Below are 18,726 nucleotides of genomic sequence, written 5' to 3'. Positions count from 1 at the left end.
AATTCAAGGAAGGGGAGATCCACTGCTGGGTAACATTTCTCAGTAAAGTCTCCAGTAAAGAGCCAGGCTGTACAAAAAGCAAGAAAACCTTGAGAAATTTCAGAAAAAAAGACCCTTTTCAAATCAACTAAACCAAAGCAACTGCCTCCAGCTTTCCAAGTGGCTTTCTGACATGGAGTAGGAAATGGAACTGTGGGGATAGAGGGAGAACTGAGTGCCAGTGACTCGGACCACATGACAGCAGGAAGAATTTTGCATTAGCTAAAACAGAGGGGTGAAGTAAGCAAGTCAGCAAGATGAGTGCTGGAATTGTCTTTCTCCATACAATAACACTAAATACACAGAAAGTGCAACACAGAAATACCAAGATAATTATTCCCAACAGAGAAGATCCACTGGATGAAAAAAATCCTCAAGCTGTCATTCAGCTTCTACAAATGAGCAGCATGATGTGAAAAACAGTGATATCTAAACATTTATCAGTTGAACCACAAATAAGTTTCTTTAACTTCATCCAGGTTTCAAATGGTCTAAAGAAAACATCTGTTCTTAATTTAAAGGGTATCAAAAATATACTGCCTTAGCATAAATTATTTCTTTTAAAAACAATTTAAAAGTATTTTCAGCTGCTGAATGCAACATCATTGGAAGAGGAAACAACAAAACACATCTGGCTACATGAAACTGCAAAAATGGCTGCAGCAACACATGATTTCGAAGGAAGACATCATTAAGAACCTAACCATTGCTTCTGAGCTAGAACTCAAAGACTAGCAGAATGATCAACAGAGACAAGTTACTTTCCTGGAAATGGTCTTTAAAATGGCTTACCTGTTTGTACATTTACACTGAGATTATCTGTATGCAAGCTCTCAGGTAAATTTTACCATATGAGTTTCCTCAGTATTGTACTTCAAGCCTCCTGCGACTGCAGCGACAGTAAAGGCAGCAAAGCATCCACCTCTCCTTCTCAAGTGCACTCTTATTTGAAGAACCAGAAGTGATGGACTTCAGGAGAGAGGCTGTGAGCATACTGCACATACTAATAACACAGCCTGAAGAAGTTAAAAAAATTGTAATATGCTTTTCTTTGCAATATTCCCTTCTTCTTCTTGAAGTTCACAGAATCACAGAATTCTTAGGGTTGAAAGGGACCTCTGAGATCTCCTAGCCCAAGCCCCCCACCAAGGCAGGGTCACTTAGAGCAGGTTACACAGGAATGTGTCCAGGTGGGTTTTGAGTGTCTCCAGTGAGGGAGAAGTTCAACAATCTTCCAAGGGTTTTGAGAAAGGGCCATGTTTATCAGCATGCTCTACCAGAAAAGATATGAGGCTTAGGAGGCTGCATGTCTGCAATCATGAGAGCCTCTGCACAAGGAGCCTTTGCAACAGATGGCAATAAGCAGTTTGACAATATTACTGCAGTGAAGAGACCAACAGTCCATGGACCTTTCAGACTTGGACAGATGGAAATGAAGATCTCTGCATGGGCTCAGGTCTCACAATACAAAAATTTAAAGCCTTCTATCATCTAGCGTGGGAAAGAGTTATCTTTGTGAAAAAAAGCATAGGCAAAGCTGTTTCCTGAACAAAGGTAAGAAAAAGGTAGCTCACTGCCATGAAGAATTGTCCAGAGACGTTCAGAACTGAGTCTCACTGGCCCTTCTGGTAACAGCAACAAAACTCTCTTCATGGAATATGTAGGTCAGAGAGTCCAAGCCACAGGAGGGCAAAACTGAAAGAAACACAGCTTGATTCCACTCTTTGGAAACACATAAGAATTAGCAACTGTAGTGTCACAGAATTCTTGCCATTCTTTACCCCATTCCTGTATTAATTAAGAATCTGAACAGTGGGACTACACACATATATTTCCCACGCCCAAAGCACAGAAGGAAATGGGAAAATTTCATTAATGCAAATTAGCAATAGTCCAGAGCAATAGATAAGTTATTACAACACAGAGTCAACTTGGAATTTATCACTAACTCTTGTTCTACACCTTTTCTTAAGACTTATTGCCTTTGCTTTCTAGGTTTTTAGATACTTAATTTAATACTGCAATAAAGTAGATGTTTTCTAGTCCCTGTGGGTTGATGACCAATGCCAAGAATCAAAACAGTGACGCCCAGTTCTGGATGTACAAACTTCTGTTGCCCAAGCTATAAGAGCCAGGCAAGCAATCTCAGGACTGGCCCAGTGCACTGGGCCACAAATCCTCATGGAAAACAAGTAACTGCTTGTCCACATTAGCAAGTAATGCAGAGCCACCAGAATATAAGTATAGATCAGAGCAGCCAACACTAAGGACCCCCACGTCTTCAGAGGCACAGACGTACACCCTGCAAGCAGCTGCCCCAATCCCAGTCTCACTGGCTCCAGTCCTGGGGCTCAGTCCCACTCCAGCCGCTGGTGCCTGGACCCACACCGCTGGCACTATGGACACGTGGGCATCTGTGACCTATGGTCACACTCCTGCTGCTGACACTCAAGTTTGCTCACTCTGGTCTTTCCCATTGCTTCTCCACAGACCCACAGGACCTCCCTGCTGTGCTCTGGCTCCAGCTGCTGTGCTCAGACAGCCCTGCAGCCCCAGAACTGAGTTCCTCAGGCAGGAAGGGATTTAAAAATAAAGGAAGAGGCTGTGCTGGGCACAGACAGACTGGCACACTAATTGGTCTGCTATTTATATATGACCCACTCTTTTTATCTCTTTATTCCTCTATTTTCCCATGCTCACTCCTCTCCAGGTCACCTAAACCTCTCCCTTTCCCTGTCCTTTTTCCTCCACTGTGCATCCCACAAGTCCTGCATCCTGCTTGGATTTAAAGGCATATTCCTATCTTCTTCACCCCTCATTTAAAAATCTACATAAATATATTTGATATTCTATAAAATTGAGTATCATGTGCCTGATTCTTCAACTGTTTACACAGATTTTCTGCTACTGGCAGGTGGGAGAGCTCTTCTCATTTTCCTAATTGAGCTAATTAGAAACACACTGTGAGGATGCAGACTCTTCATCTCTAGTGAGAAATCTTTTAATACCAATAAAACACTGCAATCATGCATAGGAACATATCACTATGGCTTTCTCTGGCTTTTTTTCTTCTTCTTCTCAAGAGAGGTAATGATTTCGGGTACCAATTCAGCTCAGAGACTGGGGATTTAAATCTTATTTTCAAGAAACTCTGAGGAAGACTTAAGGGGGTGGGTTTCTTGAGCACTACTGGATTTTATTTGCAGTCCAGGCAAGTTGACAATGGAAATGCTATGCCAACGTTTCTATTTTTTTCAAACCTAGAAAACATGGAACAACTCCAGCCACTCCAAGACAGAACTACGAGACTCAAAACCCCAGCAGCCCATCATGTTGGTAAGGGGGTTTGCAGTGTGAGATTCCAGTTACTCTTCTTCAGCAAAAAAATGAACACTGTTTGTTCAAGTTAAAACATTATGGCTTAGCTGGATAGATAAAAAAAGCTAGTAAGAGCACTGAGTGAGAGATTTGGAATTTCTGATTTCCAATTTAAAAGGAATATATTTTCTGCCAGGACCACACTTATGCTATACTACAAATTACTGGGTACACGAATGTGCATCAGTTACCAATGTCACAAAAATTGACAGAAGGAAATTTCTAGAACGTACTTGGTACTGCATAGAAGTGGTTTGTTTATATACTCTTAGTTATGCTGCACCTATAGAAAGTAGGTTTTGGATGCAGTGGGTATTAAAAACAATTTCTTTCAAAAGTCCCACACTTTAAAAATTAAAGATCAATTATACTGTGCAAAACAGCCAGCTGAAAGTCTGCCACTCTCTATGCTGACTTGCAATCCAAACCAGCACGCAGATCTCCCGAATTCAGTGTCTCCTCTAAAATGATCCTAACACATCCTCACATTTAAGTTACTTGTGGTAATTGTTTGTGGTTTATGAATTTTCAGTTGTTAGGCTCAGGCCCTCAAAGCTTGAAACAGAGAAAACTATGTCATGAAAACTAAGTTTGGTAGACAGCAACATTGCTATGTTAGTTCCAGGCCACCCATTTCCTCTACTACCAAATGCAGTAGAGGGATTCAGGATTTTACTGAGTTTGGGTTGCTTGCAGGGGTAGCAAAGGCTTTCCTTTAGCCACTCATGGGAGAGGGATGTGTTTTCACCAAAATAATCATAGCTCTTGTAAAAGCATTTGAAAGGAATGCAGTATTTTGGTGTAGCCATAAGCTTTATCTGGACACCCTATGGCTTCCCATTGTGGAGAAAATTTGCTGAAAGTAGTAATTTTTGGTAGTTCGGTCTGAGCCAAAACTGAAGGATGAAACTAAACTCAGACGAGGGCTAGATGTTCTATTTTTGTTTTGTCTAAATATCCACTTTCCTTCAGAAATGTAACACCAGCCTGAAACTGAGTTTTGCACAGAACCACTCCACTCCAACACAAGCAGATTTTACTTTCAGTTTTGGGATGCACTGAGGTGCTGAGCTGCCTAAACAGACTAAAATAGACTAAATGTTATTTTTATGCAAATATAGAGAGGGAACAATTTGTCATTACTAATTTTGTCCAGGAGATGAGAGAAGCAATGTTCCTGCACCAACATTACTGTAGGAGACAAGGAAGAGCAGGCACTTTAGCATTATGTACATATTGCACAGATGAGGTGGATTGCCTCAGCAGTAGCAAATCCTTTTAGCATTTTTGTACTAGAAGAAATTCCTTCTGAGGAAAGGAACTCACAATAAACACACATATTAGCAGGTAAGAACATCACACACAAACCTGTATCTACCTGCAACTTCTTGTTCTGAAAGACAACTCATGCATTTTGAAAAAAGTTATTTATTTTCACTGCTTTAATCTCTCTACTGTAGTGTTAGAACTTAACACAAGCATCCACTCTTCTACTGTCCTATTTACAATCAATTGAAATGTATACTCTACAAATACAATACATATTTTCAGAAATGTAAGGGAAATGCACAATTTGGTAAGGTTTAAAAAAGTGACACTCATCTGTACAGGATCCTCAAATTATCCAAAAAGTAAAATTTACAAGGCAGTATCCACACAGCTATGTAAGGGCATGTGCTACAGTGACAAAGCAGCAAACTTGCTAATACAATAAAATACAGAAAATAAAGAGTTTTGGGGCACCAGATAATACACTTAGTACCACTGAAGTTGTAAATTTAGCGATAACCATATTTCTAGAAACATGTAACTGCAAACCTGGAGAACATTCTGAAAAACATTAAACATTATATACACATGAGGTAAATGTACCTTGGTCTTTTAAGAGGTAATTTGAGTTTAAAGCAACGGATATGGTGAAGGGATTTTTTGTTTGCTTGTTTTTTAAACACAAAATGATTAACATCTTGCAATCATTTCAATGGCACAATATAAACAAGGAACTAACTAAAAAGTGAATTTCATGGCAATCACACTCAGAGCCATTACTGAAAAAATAAAATAGCCTCTTACTTCATTTGACACCTTCATGTCCCCATACAGTCGATACCAACGTCTTTACTTATATACAAAGTCTTTCTTAGGATTATAAGCAGAACCATAGGAGGGTGACAGTGTGTCATACTTGGAGAGTCTGCTTGAGAAACATCCCAGAATTCCAGCTTTTAAGGTTGGAGGGTCCCTGAAGAATTCCAGCATTTCAAAAATGACATTTCAGGCTTTTCAGCATCAGACTATTTCCAATGCTCCTTGTTCTCCATGTCCATATCCATCTGGTCACAAGTCTGTAAACCAAACTGAGGCTTCAATGCTACTAAAATGTAAAGTTGATTAAATCCACAAAACTTAAGTGAATGTGTAATGTATGTAATATTTACAATAAACATTTGCATCAATATTAATCAGAAACTGTTTTGGTATATACTTGAAATGATACAAAATTAATATTTTGAATGCTAAAATATTTTGGTCCCCCTGGATTTCCAAGAGCAGATCTGGTGATATTACAATCTTAGTTTAAAAAATACTTATGTGTACCTGTGTCCATCTATATAAGATATGATCTTACACAGGTAACATTTAAAGTTACATAATATATACAGACACAGCCTTTGTAAAAGGTGTTCAGTTCATATAATGGAAAAGAAGAACAAAGCTTGAAGTTGTGGTGTCAGAACTGAGGATACATATAGCTCTATTCAGAACTTTCCTGTTCTGCAGCCCAATAGGAATTATAAGGTTGTTCTAAAACACTGCTCCTTAGGTCATAACAGAGTATCAAGCATCCTTCTGTGCTTTGTTTTTGCAAGCTTCTATTACAAAGCTCAATCTTGAACAAAGTAAGAGCAATTCAGGAGAGTGAAGATTTGCAGGTGGTTGATACAATACAGCACATGGGTATATTGTTGACAGAATCATCTGCATGCCACGAGGCTGTCAGTTGCTGTACATGCTCTTTAAAATGCAACAGAACTGTTCTGTATAATTTAGGAAATTAAATGTTTTGCTGATAAGGTTTTGTGGGTGCTAAAAAGAGCCACTAAAAATTATTTGATTAATTATACTGTAAACACTTCTGTTACTACCAAAATTACTATAGAGATCTGAGGCACAACAGGAGCCTGATATTTCTGAAGTAGGAGCTATACCATTCGTATATGTGGTAAGGACCCCAGGACATCTATGAAAACTTGAAATGTAACAAAGTTACAAAACAGTAAAAGTTGAATAGCTAACTAGGAAGCCTTTGAAATTAGATGGAGACCCTGATCTATTTTCATGATGACCTGTTTTTTTAAAGTACCTGTACAGATACACAGAACTTGCTAGAGAGGCTGCCAAGAAGAAAGGCTTGGGAATTATGTTATATTAAATTTTTTTTTAACAGTTAATTGAAAAACTCTGTGGTGCACAACTGTCCATGCACACAAAGGCATATTTTATTTAAAATACCTACATGAAGTAATTTTTAATCCGGCTTTGATTGACAGAGGCCTGAAGACATAAGCCTCACTTGTCAGATAATGCCAAATATAAGCGTGACAGCTGCATGTATGTTTAAGCCTAATTGGTTTCTAAGAACCTCTCTTATTTTTCCCTTTTCTCCTGAATACTGTCTTCCAGTAAGAATAAACTAATCCATTTTGTTGTTGACAAAAGAATTTCATTATTTGCAGTTTGACCGCTGAAGGTCTGTAATTCTGACATAGTTTAAAGTCATCTCCAAGCAAGCAGTAAGAATACAGAAATAAACAAAACTTAATGGTTAAGGCTTTTCTTGGGTAAGGCTCGTGTCACCTGTGTAGCATCTTCTTCCTGGGCCTCATTCCTCTTTCTGCTTGAACTGCCACACATCACCATGGCACAGAACTCGACTGTGCTGCTGCCAGCAACCGCCCTGCCACTGCCACCCTCTTGGTAACAAACTCTCAGTGGGCTCTATGCCAAGGGATGAACGGGAAGCTGAGTTAAAGGTTGCCATGTGTGCTGTGTAATGACATGGGCACTATGTGTTCTGAAGAGTGGCAGGTTAGGCAGCATATTAATTACCAGACACATTTACATACTGAAATACTACTTTTTTGGACATTAACGAATCCAAAGGCCAACCAGACTCTTGCTAAAATTGCAATTAAAAAAACATCCTGGTAACAGCAAGTTTTTGTTGTACATTTGGGCAGGAAGCAATTTAATTTCTAAACAAGTTTGTGAAAATACTATGATACTCTTAAAAACTCAGGGAAATCTTGACTAAAGCCATGCATATTCTTCTGTGTTCTTATGACAACACAAGTCACCATAAGCTTTGTTCTTCTAACAATGAAGAGGATTGCTGGAATCCCCTGATATTTGTATCCAAAGACCTGCAGCTCACCACCTTCTCTAGCTCACCATTTTGTGTATGAGGCACACACAACATACATGCCCATAAAACATATAAGCAGCTTTGAACTGTCTAGTACAAAAGCCCAAATAACTTTTCTCTAATGACAGGTGCATTTAATCATTGTGTAATTGCAAATATTGTTCTTTGAGCCTTAAGACTCAGCAGAACTGCACAGAAAATATGGTTTTCATACTTATTTAATGAAGCAAAATCTCCCTTAACATTTTACTTTTCTTGCTACTTTTCTGAAGTAGATAGGTACTTCAAGCATTTTAGAAGTACCACTTGATAAAAAAAAATCTCCTACATAATTATGACTCATAACTTGACAATTACAAAATATGACAGTGAATTTACTAGCTTACACTATTTAAAACACCTACAGTGGTTTCAAGAGTCAGATTTCGGTAAAATTGAAGATATTTTATCAATTATGTACTCACTGCTGCAATGAGTGAGATTTAGCACTTAGCTAGGCAAAGGAACAACTTTTAACTTGTATTTTTGAAACCAAAAGTACCATAGGCTTTGTACATCCCTACTATTTTGCATTAAAAGACTCAAAAGTGGCACTTACTGGTGTAATACAATCTATTTTGAAGGCAATGTAATGTTCTGAAAAAGTGGAAAAAACCCAGTAATCACGTATAAAGTATAGTTGCATAAGTTATGTTCCCACAACTGAATGAGGTCAATTTGTAAGTCAAGGTAAGAGTCCAAAAGATGCACTACCTTAATAGCTAGCAAGGTATACTCCAATAGTACATTCACAATCTGAATCAAGGAATTGAGACAGTGGTTCAGAGTAGTCAATGTACCAGGCAGGAATAAAGTTGCTTTAAGAGCCATCAATGCACTGTAGAACAATATAGCGAACCAGTTTCATTTTAGAAGTGACCTCCTACTTTTAGCACAGTTAAGCGAAGACCAGCTATCAACTTCCCAAATGAAAAAATTATAGATTAATGAAACTAGAGTACATGATGTTTTGTAAATAACCTGGGAAAGAGGTTCATAGTGCACAGAAAGACCCAACACAATTGTTTAGCACATCCACAAAAATTCTAAGAAGTGACGTTCCTATGAAGTACTAAAAGGCAGCAATATCCTTCTGTTCCCCCAGTGAGGTAGAACAATTAACCTTCTTAGCACGCCACTCTGGTGCAGATAGGGATTTTTACAGTGCTCTTCGGTAGCAAAGCCAGGATTACATCTTGATCCCCTCCTGTTGACTAAGTTGTGATAATGTTTTCTTAATGCGCAAAGCTGTCAGCCGAGCGGCTCCGTTGGCATACCAGCATTCCCGCATAATTTTTGCCATCACTCGTAATGCCTGCAAAGGAAACACAAGTCATTAGATGCACTGCTGTTCCAGTGTAGCGCATGTAACTGCTGCTTGATCTTAGACTCTTCAGGCATTTTGGAAATCCATTACTAGTACTACAGGTGCATAGGAGAGTGTACTGTTTAAAAAAAAAAACAACAAAAAACTTACTTTATTTACAGAAAAGTAAAATTCTCTAAACACTGGAGAGCAAACCTGATGTTTTTCAGTAGACTTTGGCCCATGAAAATAATATTTTAATGAAAAATTATTAGCTTGTCTGTAACTGTTTTCTGAATTTTCACACCAGACAAAAATACACTCTTTTAAATTGTACTTGCAGTTCAAGAGTTACTTCAATGCACAGCAATTAAGTTCATGAGCTGTCTTCCTCAGATTGAAGCTCTGCAAGGATTCTAAAAATTTTTGAAGTATTTTTATCCTTCAGAGAGGCAGTCTTTGAAATCTGAGTCCTTCTACATGTTATTTGTAACAAGGCAAATAACAAAAACGGCAGATTAAATAAAGTAACAGCTCCAAAGTACCATGAAAGCTGTATTACCTTAGTCATTTTAATCCCAATAACTAGCTGTCTCACAGTTTGTAGGTGCATTCACCACCTTTCTCTCTTTCCTGTGCACTCTTGCCCAACTCTTAGCCATGCATTCATTCCACATCTGCCACAACCCAGGTTCCCTCCTCTATCCAAAGCACCCCATCCTTATCAGTCCCCCACTGCTCCTGCAGCACACTGAAGCTGTTGCCCCAAGCTGTGAGTCACTGGTTGTGACAGAGCAATGCTATGGAATATTCCCTCTGACTAGTTTGGGTCAGCTGTCCTGGCTCTGCTCCCTCTCATGCTCTTGTCCACACCCAACCTACCTGAGAAATGGAAAATGCCTTAAAGCTGGTAAGCACTGCTCAGCAACAGCTAAACCATCAGTGTGCTATCAGACTGTTTTGGCCACAAATCCAAAACACAGCATTATGCAGCCTGCTATGAAGGACGCTGACTCAATCCCAGCCAGACACAGTACAATTTATTTACAATGATGCTTCCAGCATAATGTAATTCAGACTAGCTGTAATTTATATTAGCATCATCTATGCTTCACAGGAAGGGATCCTAGAATCCCCCATGCAGAGTTAGCTATTAACTTTTATGAAATTACATTTAAATACTTATGTATAACCAAGGAACAATGCTTTTAATAAAACCATAATGATCAGAATGAAATTAATTAAGTTCTCCTAAAAGCAGCTCTTCTCCTTTCAACAATAAGCATGATTTTTAAGCCACTGAAATCACTAAAAGCTCTAGTGTCCATTAAAGCAGCTTTAGCAAGGTTAGTTAATACCTCACAGCTCTGCCATCTGTTTGGAATATTGGGCCTTAACTTCTGTTCACACACAACTTTCCTCATTTCTTCAACAGAAGGATCTGAAGGAACGAGGTCATAGTATGGCAACTGGTAATCTTCGTGGATTCCTGTAACAGGTTGAAAATAGCTTCATTTTAGCTAACACTGGATTATGTATTCTTCACTTTTTACTGTGTTCCTTATCAGTACCCTACCAGGTCTTGGTTTTCATTTTTAAAAGTTACATCACAACAACTGACAAATAAATAAATAAAAATCCTTAACCACACCTTAGAAGTGTTTAGATTACCCTTCAAGGATCTAAAATTTATAAAATTGGAAGAGATAGAAGCTACATCAAATCTTTCACATGCCATACTAAAAACATGCTTCTTCAGAGCACATGATAGATAACAGGATGCCTCATTTTAAATAAGATATAGATTTATCTGAACACATTATAGCTAGGTCTTGTGGTGTTTGCCTCTTGCTCGTAAGAGTATTAAATTTAACCCTTTTCTTCCCTCTATGTAAATATTTGGAAAAAAAGAAGAATATTTCCTATTTTCTTCAACAAGTATGGTCTGTCCATTTAGAAAGAGGTTGAATAGACCAGTTATCATTTACAGGATTAACAACTAGAAAGTCTGAGATCAACTGGCTATTACTTTGCACTGTTTTTTGAGCAAACTGTTTTCAGAACCTGAATAAGTGCCTCATATTTCCCTAATATGTCCCATTTTATAAAGATTGCCACATACCACCAATTGAACACCGCCGAGCTATTTCCCAAAACACTAATCCCATTGCATAGATGTCTGCTCGTTTGAATGACTCAAAATGTTTCATATTTATGGAATCATCTAGGACTTCAGGAGCCATGTACCTGTGTGGAAAAAAAAATATTTCATAAACACTTAAGAATATAAAAAATTCAGCACTACTGATCAGCTCAAATACAAAATAATGTATTTTTGTGGAAAAGGAGATAAAAGAAAACTCTGCTTCATTAAGATTATCCAATCAGAGACAATGCAATGTAAAGGGATAAGTAAACTGAGAGAAACAAGCAGAGAAATAGGGGGAATAAGTAAAACGTGAAACAATAAACTAGAGCTATAAATCTGATAGAAGAAGGCACAACTGAGACAGTGACAAAGACCAGAAGTCTCCAGTTCTTCACTGAGAGGCTATTAAGAAACTCCAGGCCTAACTTTATAGAGGTGCAGTCTGGACCTTGTGAGTGCTAATATGTGGGAAAGAAGAACACCACGAGGATTGAGGATATTGAAGGAAGGCCTGTGCAACTACACAATGCTTATCAAGGAATGTTCAGGACACAGGGAACAGAAATGTGGCAACAGATAGGAAAGGGTAGCAAAAGGGCCTGCTGCATAAAAGGTTGCCGGTCTGCACATGCTCATCAGCATATCCTATTTAATTAAATCTTAACTATTCTGTGCAATCTCACTGTCAAGCCCATGTGCACATGCTCTCTAAGAGCTGTGTGTCAACAGCTGGAGGCAGGCATGGGTCTGTTCAGGTCTAGCAACTGCAGCAGCATAAGGGATGAAGCTGAAACTACAGAGAAGGAATGGTCCAACATCAGTAGCTGGAAGGGGAACTACAGGTCCTAGGAGCACATCTGCATGTGGTAAGAGCACCTATCTGGAGCTAGTGGTCATTCTGTGAATGAATTCTGGGCCAGCAACTGTAGTCTGATAGAAGGTGAAGGAAACCCTGGTACCAGCAACTGGAACGAGTGGGTCTGCTTCAGCTACTGAAATAAAACCATGGATCACAGGCTTCAGGGTCACAGCTTACAGGCACCAGCTACAGCGGAGAAAGGGGATGAGAAAAACAGAGTAAGGGTCTCTCATCACCAGCAACTGGAGCAGGAGTCACAGGCTGCAAGGTCTGTGCGCCTGGGCACCAGCTGCTGGGCTAAGCAAAAAGATTTGCATTTCTCCAACCTTGCACAGCTGGTGTGCAGGACTGTAATTAACTAGCAACCTTCAAGCTGGTCTAGCCAGCATCCAGGCAGCCCAGGCAGGGATATTTGCCAGGACAAGAGCCCATGCTGATATTTGAGGGAATCCATGCAGGTAGGCATGCTTACAAATACATCAGCTGTTTGCTGCTGTGCATTAACCCAGCTGGTGAGTAGGAGATCCATGGAGGTCAGAGCATTAGACACAGCAAGCCTTGGATGGATGGTTGAGGGGCTCATAAACATGGAGTTTATGAGCCCCGCATGGAGTTGTGAGGCTGCAGAAGGGAGTATGTACTTTCATTAACGAAGTTCAATCCTGATCAGCTGAAGAGAAGGCAGGAGACTTGGCTGTCTATAGTTATGTTTTATACAAGTTCTGACAGTGTTTCACGTGGGTGTTGAAGACAGCACATGGTGCACAGCAATCTGTATAATCAGCCCTATCAGTACAATATGTGTCTGTGTATGACTGGTTGGATCCCAAGGAAGAAAGCAGCAGCCACATCCATGGGCCTCAGATGAACAGAGCCCTAGCCCTTTGGAACACACCAGCTGGGCTCCAAGGGTCAGGCTAGAGGAAGTCCCACTTCCTGTAATCTGAAAAAGTATAGCAGCCACTTAAAATATCCCCTAACAAGCCTAGAGCAGGAGTAGACAAGAAGTGCCGGTTAAGAAACTAGCACTGTTAAAAATTTCTTGACAAAGGCCCACTATCATTGCAGTACCCAATTTTTCATCATACAGTTTGCAAATCCCACCCTATACCATGCTTTTTTTAAAATTAGAAAGTTATGTGGGTTACAAATTAACAACTCTTCTCATCAATTTGGTTTACCCACATTTCCTGCAAGGAGAAACATCTGTAACAAAGTTTCTCTTAAGAAACAAGGCCTGAAACCCATCATGGCATCCAAGTGATTGTTACCTCGTTTAGTGAGTAAGTCTGAGGTGGGAACACCAAGCAAAACATCAGTGCAGACCTTACTGCAAGAGCTACTGACAGCAGCATCCCTGCTGGCTGCTGGAAAGAGTGAATGTTATTTGCTGCATCAAGTCAACATCAGTGGTAGCACTGCTCTCTCATTCTGATTGGGTTCTGGCAGCTAAATCCAGTATGTGATGTTTAGCAGAGTTCAGTGTGTTTCTCCACATCACCACCCCAGCAGTCTCAAGCTGACATACCAATGAAGCAGGCCAACAGTGGCACCTGGGCTTTGAAGAGCAGAAGTGAGTGGTAAAAAAGCAACAAGTGCAGAATACTGGAGGGGAATACAGTGCCAGGCAATAGGTCTACCTCTGGAACAGCCACAGAGGCCTAGACATGGTTTCATTTAATCAACAGCATTGTAGGATTTTCTTTTCCAGTATCAGGGATGGTAGGTAGAATGCAAGACACACTGCTTAAAAGAAATTTCAGGACTCCCTCAGTACTACAGAAATTCCTACAGAAATGACATAGATATAAGAAAGCAAGGGCTATCAAGATATGTAAAAAAATGCAACAAATAATTGCATTTGTTCTGAATTACCCAGAACTTCAACAAAATTTGCTGAGATCAGAGTTCTCCTAAGGCATACAAATTCCTCACAAGTAATAAACACAGCACAAGCAGAAGACAACTGTCTGAGTTGAGTGTAAGGTTTACTTTGACAGTATTTATTGAATGGAAGTGGAGTATTAAGTATTGTTGCAATCTTTGATATGCAGGCTCAAATTGTTCTGGTCCACCCATATCAAAGATGTTTTAATCAAGAATGGAAGATTGTGGTGAACACCTTAATGCTCTCCAAGGATTCTGCATTACAGGATACTCTTATGGTACTTCATGTGCTTGACACTAAGTGATTATCTTGGAGCCTAGCAGAAAGAATATTTGATCTATCTTAAGATGCCATGAGGATGAAAAGAGTGATGGACCTGAAAAAACAGTAACTAGGAACCCCAACCATGGTGCAAGATGTCAGCCGGAAACGCTAAACAAGCAGTAAAGGAGATTCTCTTGACTTCCGTGAACCATCCAAAGAACAAGGTTTTTAACAGGAAAGTCCACAAGAGGCCTGAATGTGGCAAAAAATCCCCCCCACCATGTGAGTTCCATTGGCAAATTGACCTCTTACCGTGGTCCTCCATCAATGCATTTAGATTGGCTTTGGCTTCCATGACACAGAATGGTGAATGACTGCTGAGAGATTATTGCTGGAACAAGCAAGGCAAAAGGCAAGGAGGTCACGTAGTGAGGTCAGCAGCTCAGCCATTTCATGGCTGTTACACAAAAGGGAGAGAAGCAGGCATTTCCTTGTCAGATTATGTGTTGGAAATGCATTGCCTGGCAGAAATGGTACCTTAGGTTCTGGAGAGAGCAACTCTGTTTCATAGAGTAACTCTGACCTGAGCAAGGTCTGCAGCTCAATATCATCCAAGAACAAAAGGATAAGTCTACAAAGAAGGGTATGAAGTGTGTTGAGCATGGTCTTGCCAAACTTTGGGTGCCTGCTGACCTCTTTCTCCCATCTCTTTTAGTCCAAAAGCCCAGTACTAGTTGTCTAAATTTCTTGTACAACATAAAGGGAGTTTTGTGTCATGAACTAGACCCATACACAAAATGTTGTGTGGCATCTCCTTTCATCAAGCCTATACTCTACAAGGTAGAATTCTGCCCATATTTTGTTTAGGTAAACTTCTAAGAAACACCCATGGTAAGAATTTGCTGCCAAACTTCTTTTAAAATGCAATGTATCTGAACTATCAAAAGTAATAGCTGAGCCACACTTCTAAAAAAATAGGAGGAGAATAAGGGTTTTTTACTTGCCTCAGGGAGTGAGAGAGAGATTCTATTTCCTTCTCAGTTTAAAGCTCACATTCCCTGTTTTATGTTGCAGGCTGAGCTGTGAAAGCACACAGTTCACCCCTCTGGTAAAGCTAAGCCTCTGAACAGAAAAGAAATAAAGTCAGAGAATTCAGTCAGAAAGAGGGATCATCAGTTTGACTCAACACCCCGATCACTCACACAAGAGTAAGTCTGCTTGCTCCCTAGACATACATTTTTACAACAATCATTAGAAAAACAGACTTCATCAAATCTCCCTGAACTTGTACACAAAGCTTCCATGTGCAGAAGAGGTACCAGCAGCGGCAATCAGTGGGAGTTAAAACTGTCACTAAACAGGTAAGACTTGAACTGTACTATGAAAAATTAATCAGAGGTGAAGTTACTTACCTAAGAATGCACAAAAGGAAGAAGGGTCTAAGCCTTTTACAAGAATGAGCAATTTTCAGAGAGGTAGAAATAAAAGGGGAAACAAATTTAGCCGTCCTGCTGCCCACTGCAGCAAGCAAGAGCTCCTACAGCTTTACCCTTGTGAAGAAGCATAAGACAGATGAACAAGCAAATTAATAATGCCTGTGCAAGAAAAGATCCGGTAAGTGGGATCCACAAACACAGCTGAAAGGATGCTTTCTCCACTGCCGAGACTAAAGAAAGTAACTGATTTGTATGTCATTTTCCTTTGCATGTAGGTGTAGTAGAAAATTCAAAAATCACACGTGGCATGCGCCCTGCATGCAGTCAAATTTGTAATGACGAATTCTGAAATAAGCCTGCTACCGGACACTTTGAGAAGGAATAATACTCAGATCCTTATAATTTAGAACTAGTTCAGAAAATAAATCTTGCCTGACCATTTGTGTGGTATTTTTAAAATTGGCAAAGGACTAGTAGAGCAGAGCTTTAGAACAAAGTAACTTCAGCAATGTACATGTCAGTAAAATAAATTTTCAGTACATGTTGTAAAAGCTTTAGTTAACTGAGCCTTAAAATAATGTTTAAGTGTTTTTTTTCCCTTCCACAAAGATACAGCTCAAGGGGCATCCTAGTTCACTGTAAAAACTCAATCAACCCCCCACCCCGCAGTATCGCTTGCTAAAGGGATATAGAAATAAAAGTGGTTTTGATGTATAAACTGGAGATTGGAGAACCTCAACACAATTTTTTCAAACACTGCTAAGCCATATGGGCTTGCTTAGCTGTCACATATTCAGTGCTGTGTCATACTCCAGCTTGACACAGCACTGAACCTATAGGCATTAGAAGAATGAAAAGCTGCCCACATCCAAAATGCTTGCTGTGGTTCACTGTTAGTGCTGCTACCTCTGTATGCTGTATAGCTGCATGGATTACTACAGGAAATTTATTTATAGCTTCCAGTTATTATTGCCTGAAGGTTCACCAATGATAAATTACTGACAGCAAGTTTTATTGCACTTGTGCTGACTCAGTTAAACAGCTCTCAATTCTTCTAGGGCAAGAAAAACCTGTATTTCCAAATTCAGAAAAAGTTTTTAAGAGAGACTATACTGACTCATCCACTTAAGATTCTATTTATGCATTAATGACAAAGATGACTGTTTTAACTTCTTGCATTTCTTTAAAAAATGTGATTCCAAGACAGCCCCATGTCCAAGACTTTGCACCTTGTATGTTCTTCCACACAGGCTTCACACTGACAACTGCAGCTTTTTACTGTCACTACCAATATCCTGTTTTACACTCCTGATTTCCATGCAATACATGGCAAGAAGGAGAAAGAGAGCACTGAAGTCTCTAAAATCATCAGTCATGAAATCTCTTAATTGTTTGAATTAATATTTGTGCCCTACAATACCTTAGCAAGTTTTCAGCATTTTACACAAGCCAACATTGAATGTGCCTTTTACGCGCCTACCATCTAGCTAAAATACCAGCTGACAAGGAAGTGACTAAGAACTCTATCTGCCATTACATGTTCTTGCTGCTTATATTTCTATCAACACAAATTTATATGGGACAAGAAAAACCAAAGCATTTTATCACAAAAGTCACCTGATACATTACATAAATGATTTTACCTTTTTGTTCCCACTCTGTGGTTTGGGGCAATGTCAATTGTGTCTGTAGCTGAATCGTGCCTAACCGCCAATCCTAGGTCTGCAATGCAGCATGTTCCATTCTTTTTCACCAATATGTTTTTTGATTTTAAATCTCTGTGGGCAATTGCTGGTTTGCCTGTAAAGGAAAAAAAATAGAATTTGTAAAAAAAACTCCAAACCAACCTCCTTTTATTCTAAGACTGGTGCAAGCTTCTGTTAGAAGGAACAGAATTCCTTCCAGTTCTGACACTTTATGTGCACCAGGGTACCTCCTGAAATCATTCACTGTAGATTGTCTGGCTGTTCAGGAAAGTGCCTTTCATGTTTACTGTATTACACCCCACTTGCTCCTTTCCCTCTTCCTGCAAGTATTTATTGCACACACATCCTACTCAAACATTGTCTCAACTCAAAGTTAAGAAGATGCTACATGCACCATTTCTTGGTGCCTTTTAACAGGTATTTTGTAGGAAGGATTGTTACATCACAATACCAGAGAAAAGAAGGCAAAAAGCCTTTCAAATTAAGAAGTTCTGTGAATTTGGAAATCATCACAGAGTAGAACGAGTTACTTATGTGTCATTAAAAAGCAACCAAAAAACCAACTAGCATTATCCACATGACAAGCAGAAGAGTTGTAAGATTACCTTGTGTGCCAACAATTTCCATGTGCAGATGAGCAAGACCACTGGCAGTGGACAAAGCTAATTTTATCATTCCTTCCACTGTTACTGTATACCTGTTCAGGTAATCAAAGAGTGATCCATGCTCATGATAGTCTGACACTAACCACAGCTGAGTCCATGTACCATTGTCTGCAAAATAAAACTGGCATGAATACCACACATACACACACATATATGACAAATAAACAATATGTTCCACTTCTATACAACACTTACGAAGTACAAATTATGGTCTGCAAGTAAACTCTGTAAATTAGACTCTTACTATTAGTCTTGTTTTTGAAAAGCTTAGTGAGTATTCTTGTATTTAAATTAAAACACAAACCATAGAAAACTGATGTCACTGTAATTCTGAGGTGTATATTCAGGGTGAACTGTTCAGGATATTAGCCAGGCCTTGCCTTTCCCTAGGTTTCCTACTAGAGTGGGACACAGAACAGTGCTGAATGCATCATCCAAGACGAATCCCATCACTATCAGTCTAGCACAATATTGTCCAGGCTAATCATAAAAAAAAAAAGTGTTTCAAACTTTGCTCCCTGATTCCTTCAGTCTTCCCATAACCTATCAGCTTGGGGGACAATTCCCACAG

General features: G+C 39.4%; 1 protein-coding gene across 1 annotated transcript in view; it reads right to left on the bottom strand.

Annotated features, from left to right (window-relative positions):
• Positions 1–4,829: 4,829 nt before the first annotated feature.
• The window catches only part of TGFBR1 (transforming growth factor beta receptor 1), a 35,356-nt gene continuing 21,459 nt past the window's right edge, over positions 4,830–18,726 (bottom strand). The window contains exons 5-9 of the mRNA XM_030967981.1: positions 18,096–18,263; positions 17,428–17,584; positions 11,311–11,435; positions 10,547–10,677; positions 4,830–9,197 (exon numbers count right to left, since the gene is read on the bottom strand). Of these exons, the coding sequence (XP_030823841.1) occupies positions 9,072–9,197; positions 10,547–10,677; positions 11,311–11,435; positions 17,428–17,584; positions 18,096–18,263 (707 nt within the window). The 3' untranslated portion in view covers positions 4,830–9,071. The remainder of the gene's footprint in view (positions 9,198–10,546; positions 10,678–11,310; positions 11,436–17,427; positions 17,585–18,095; positions 18,264–18,726) is intronic.

This window comes from Camarhynchus parvulus, chromosome 2 (genome assembly GCF_901933205.1).
Source record: "Camarhynchus parvulus chromosome 2, STF_HiC, whole genome shotgun sequence".
NCBI lineage: Eukaryota > Metazoa > Chordata > Aves > Passeriformes > Thraupidae > Camarhynchus > Camarhynchus parvulus.
This window is presented reverse-complemented; position numbering and strand designations above follow the sequence as displayed.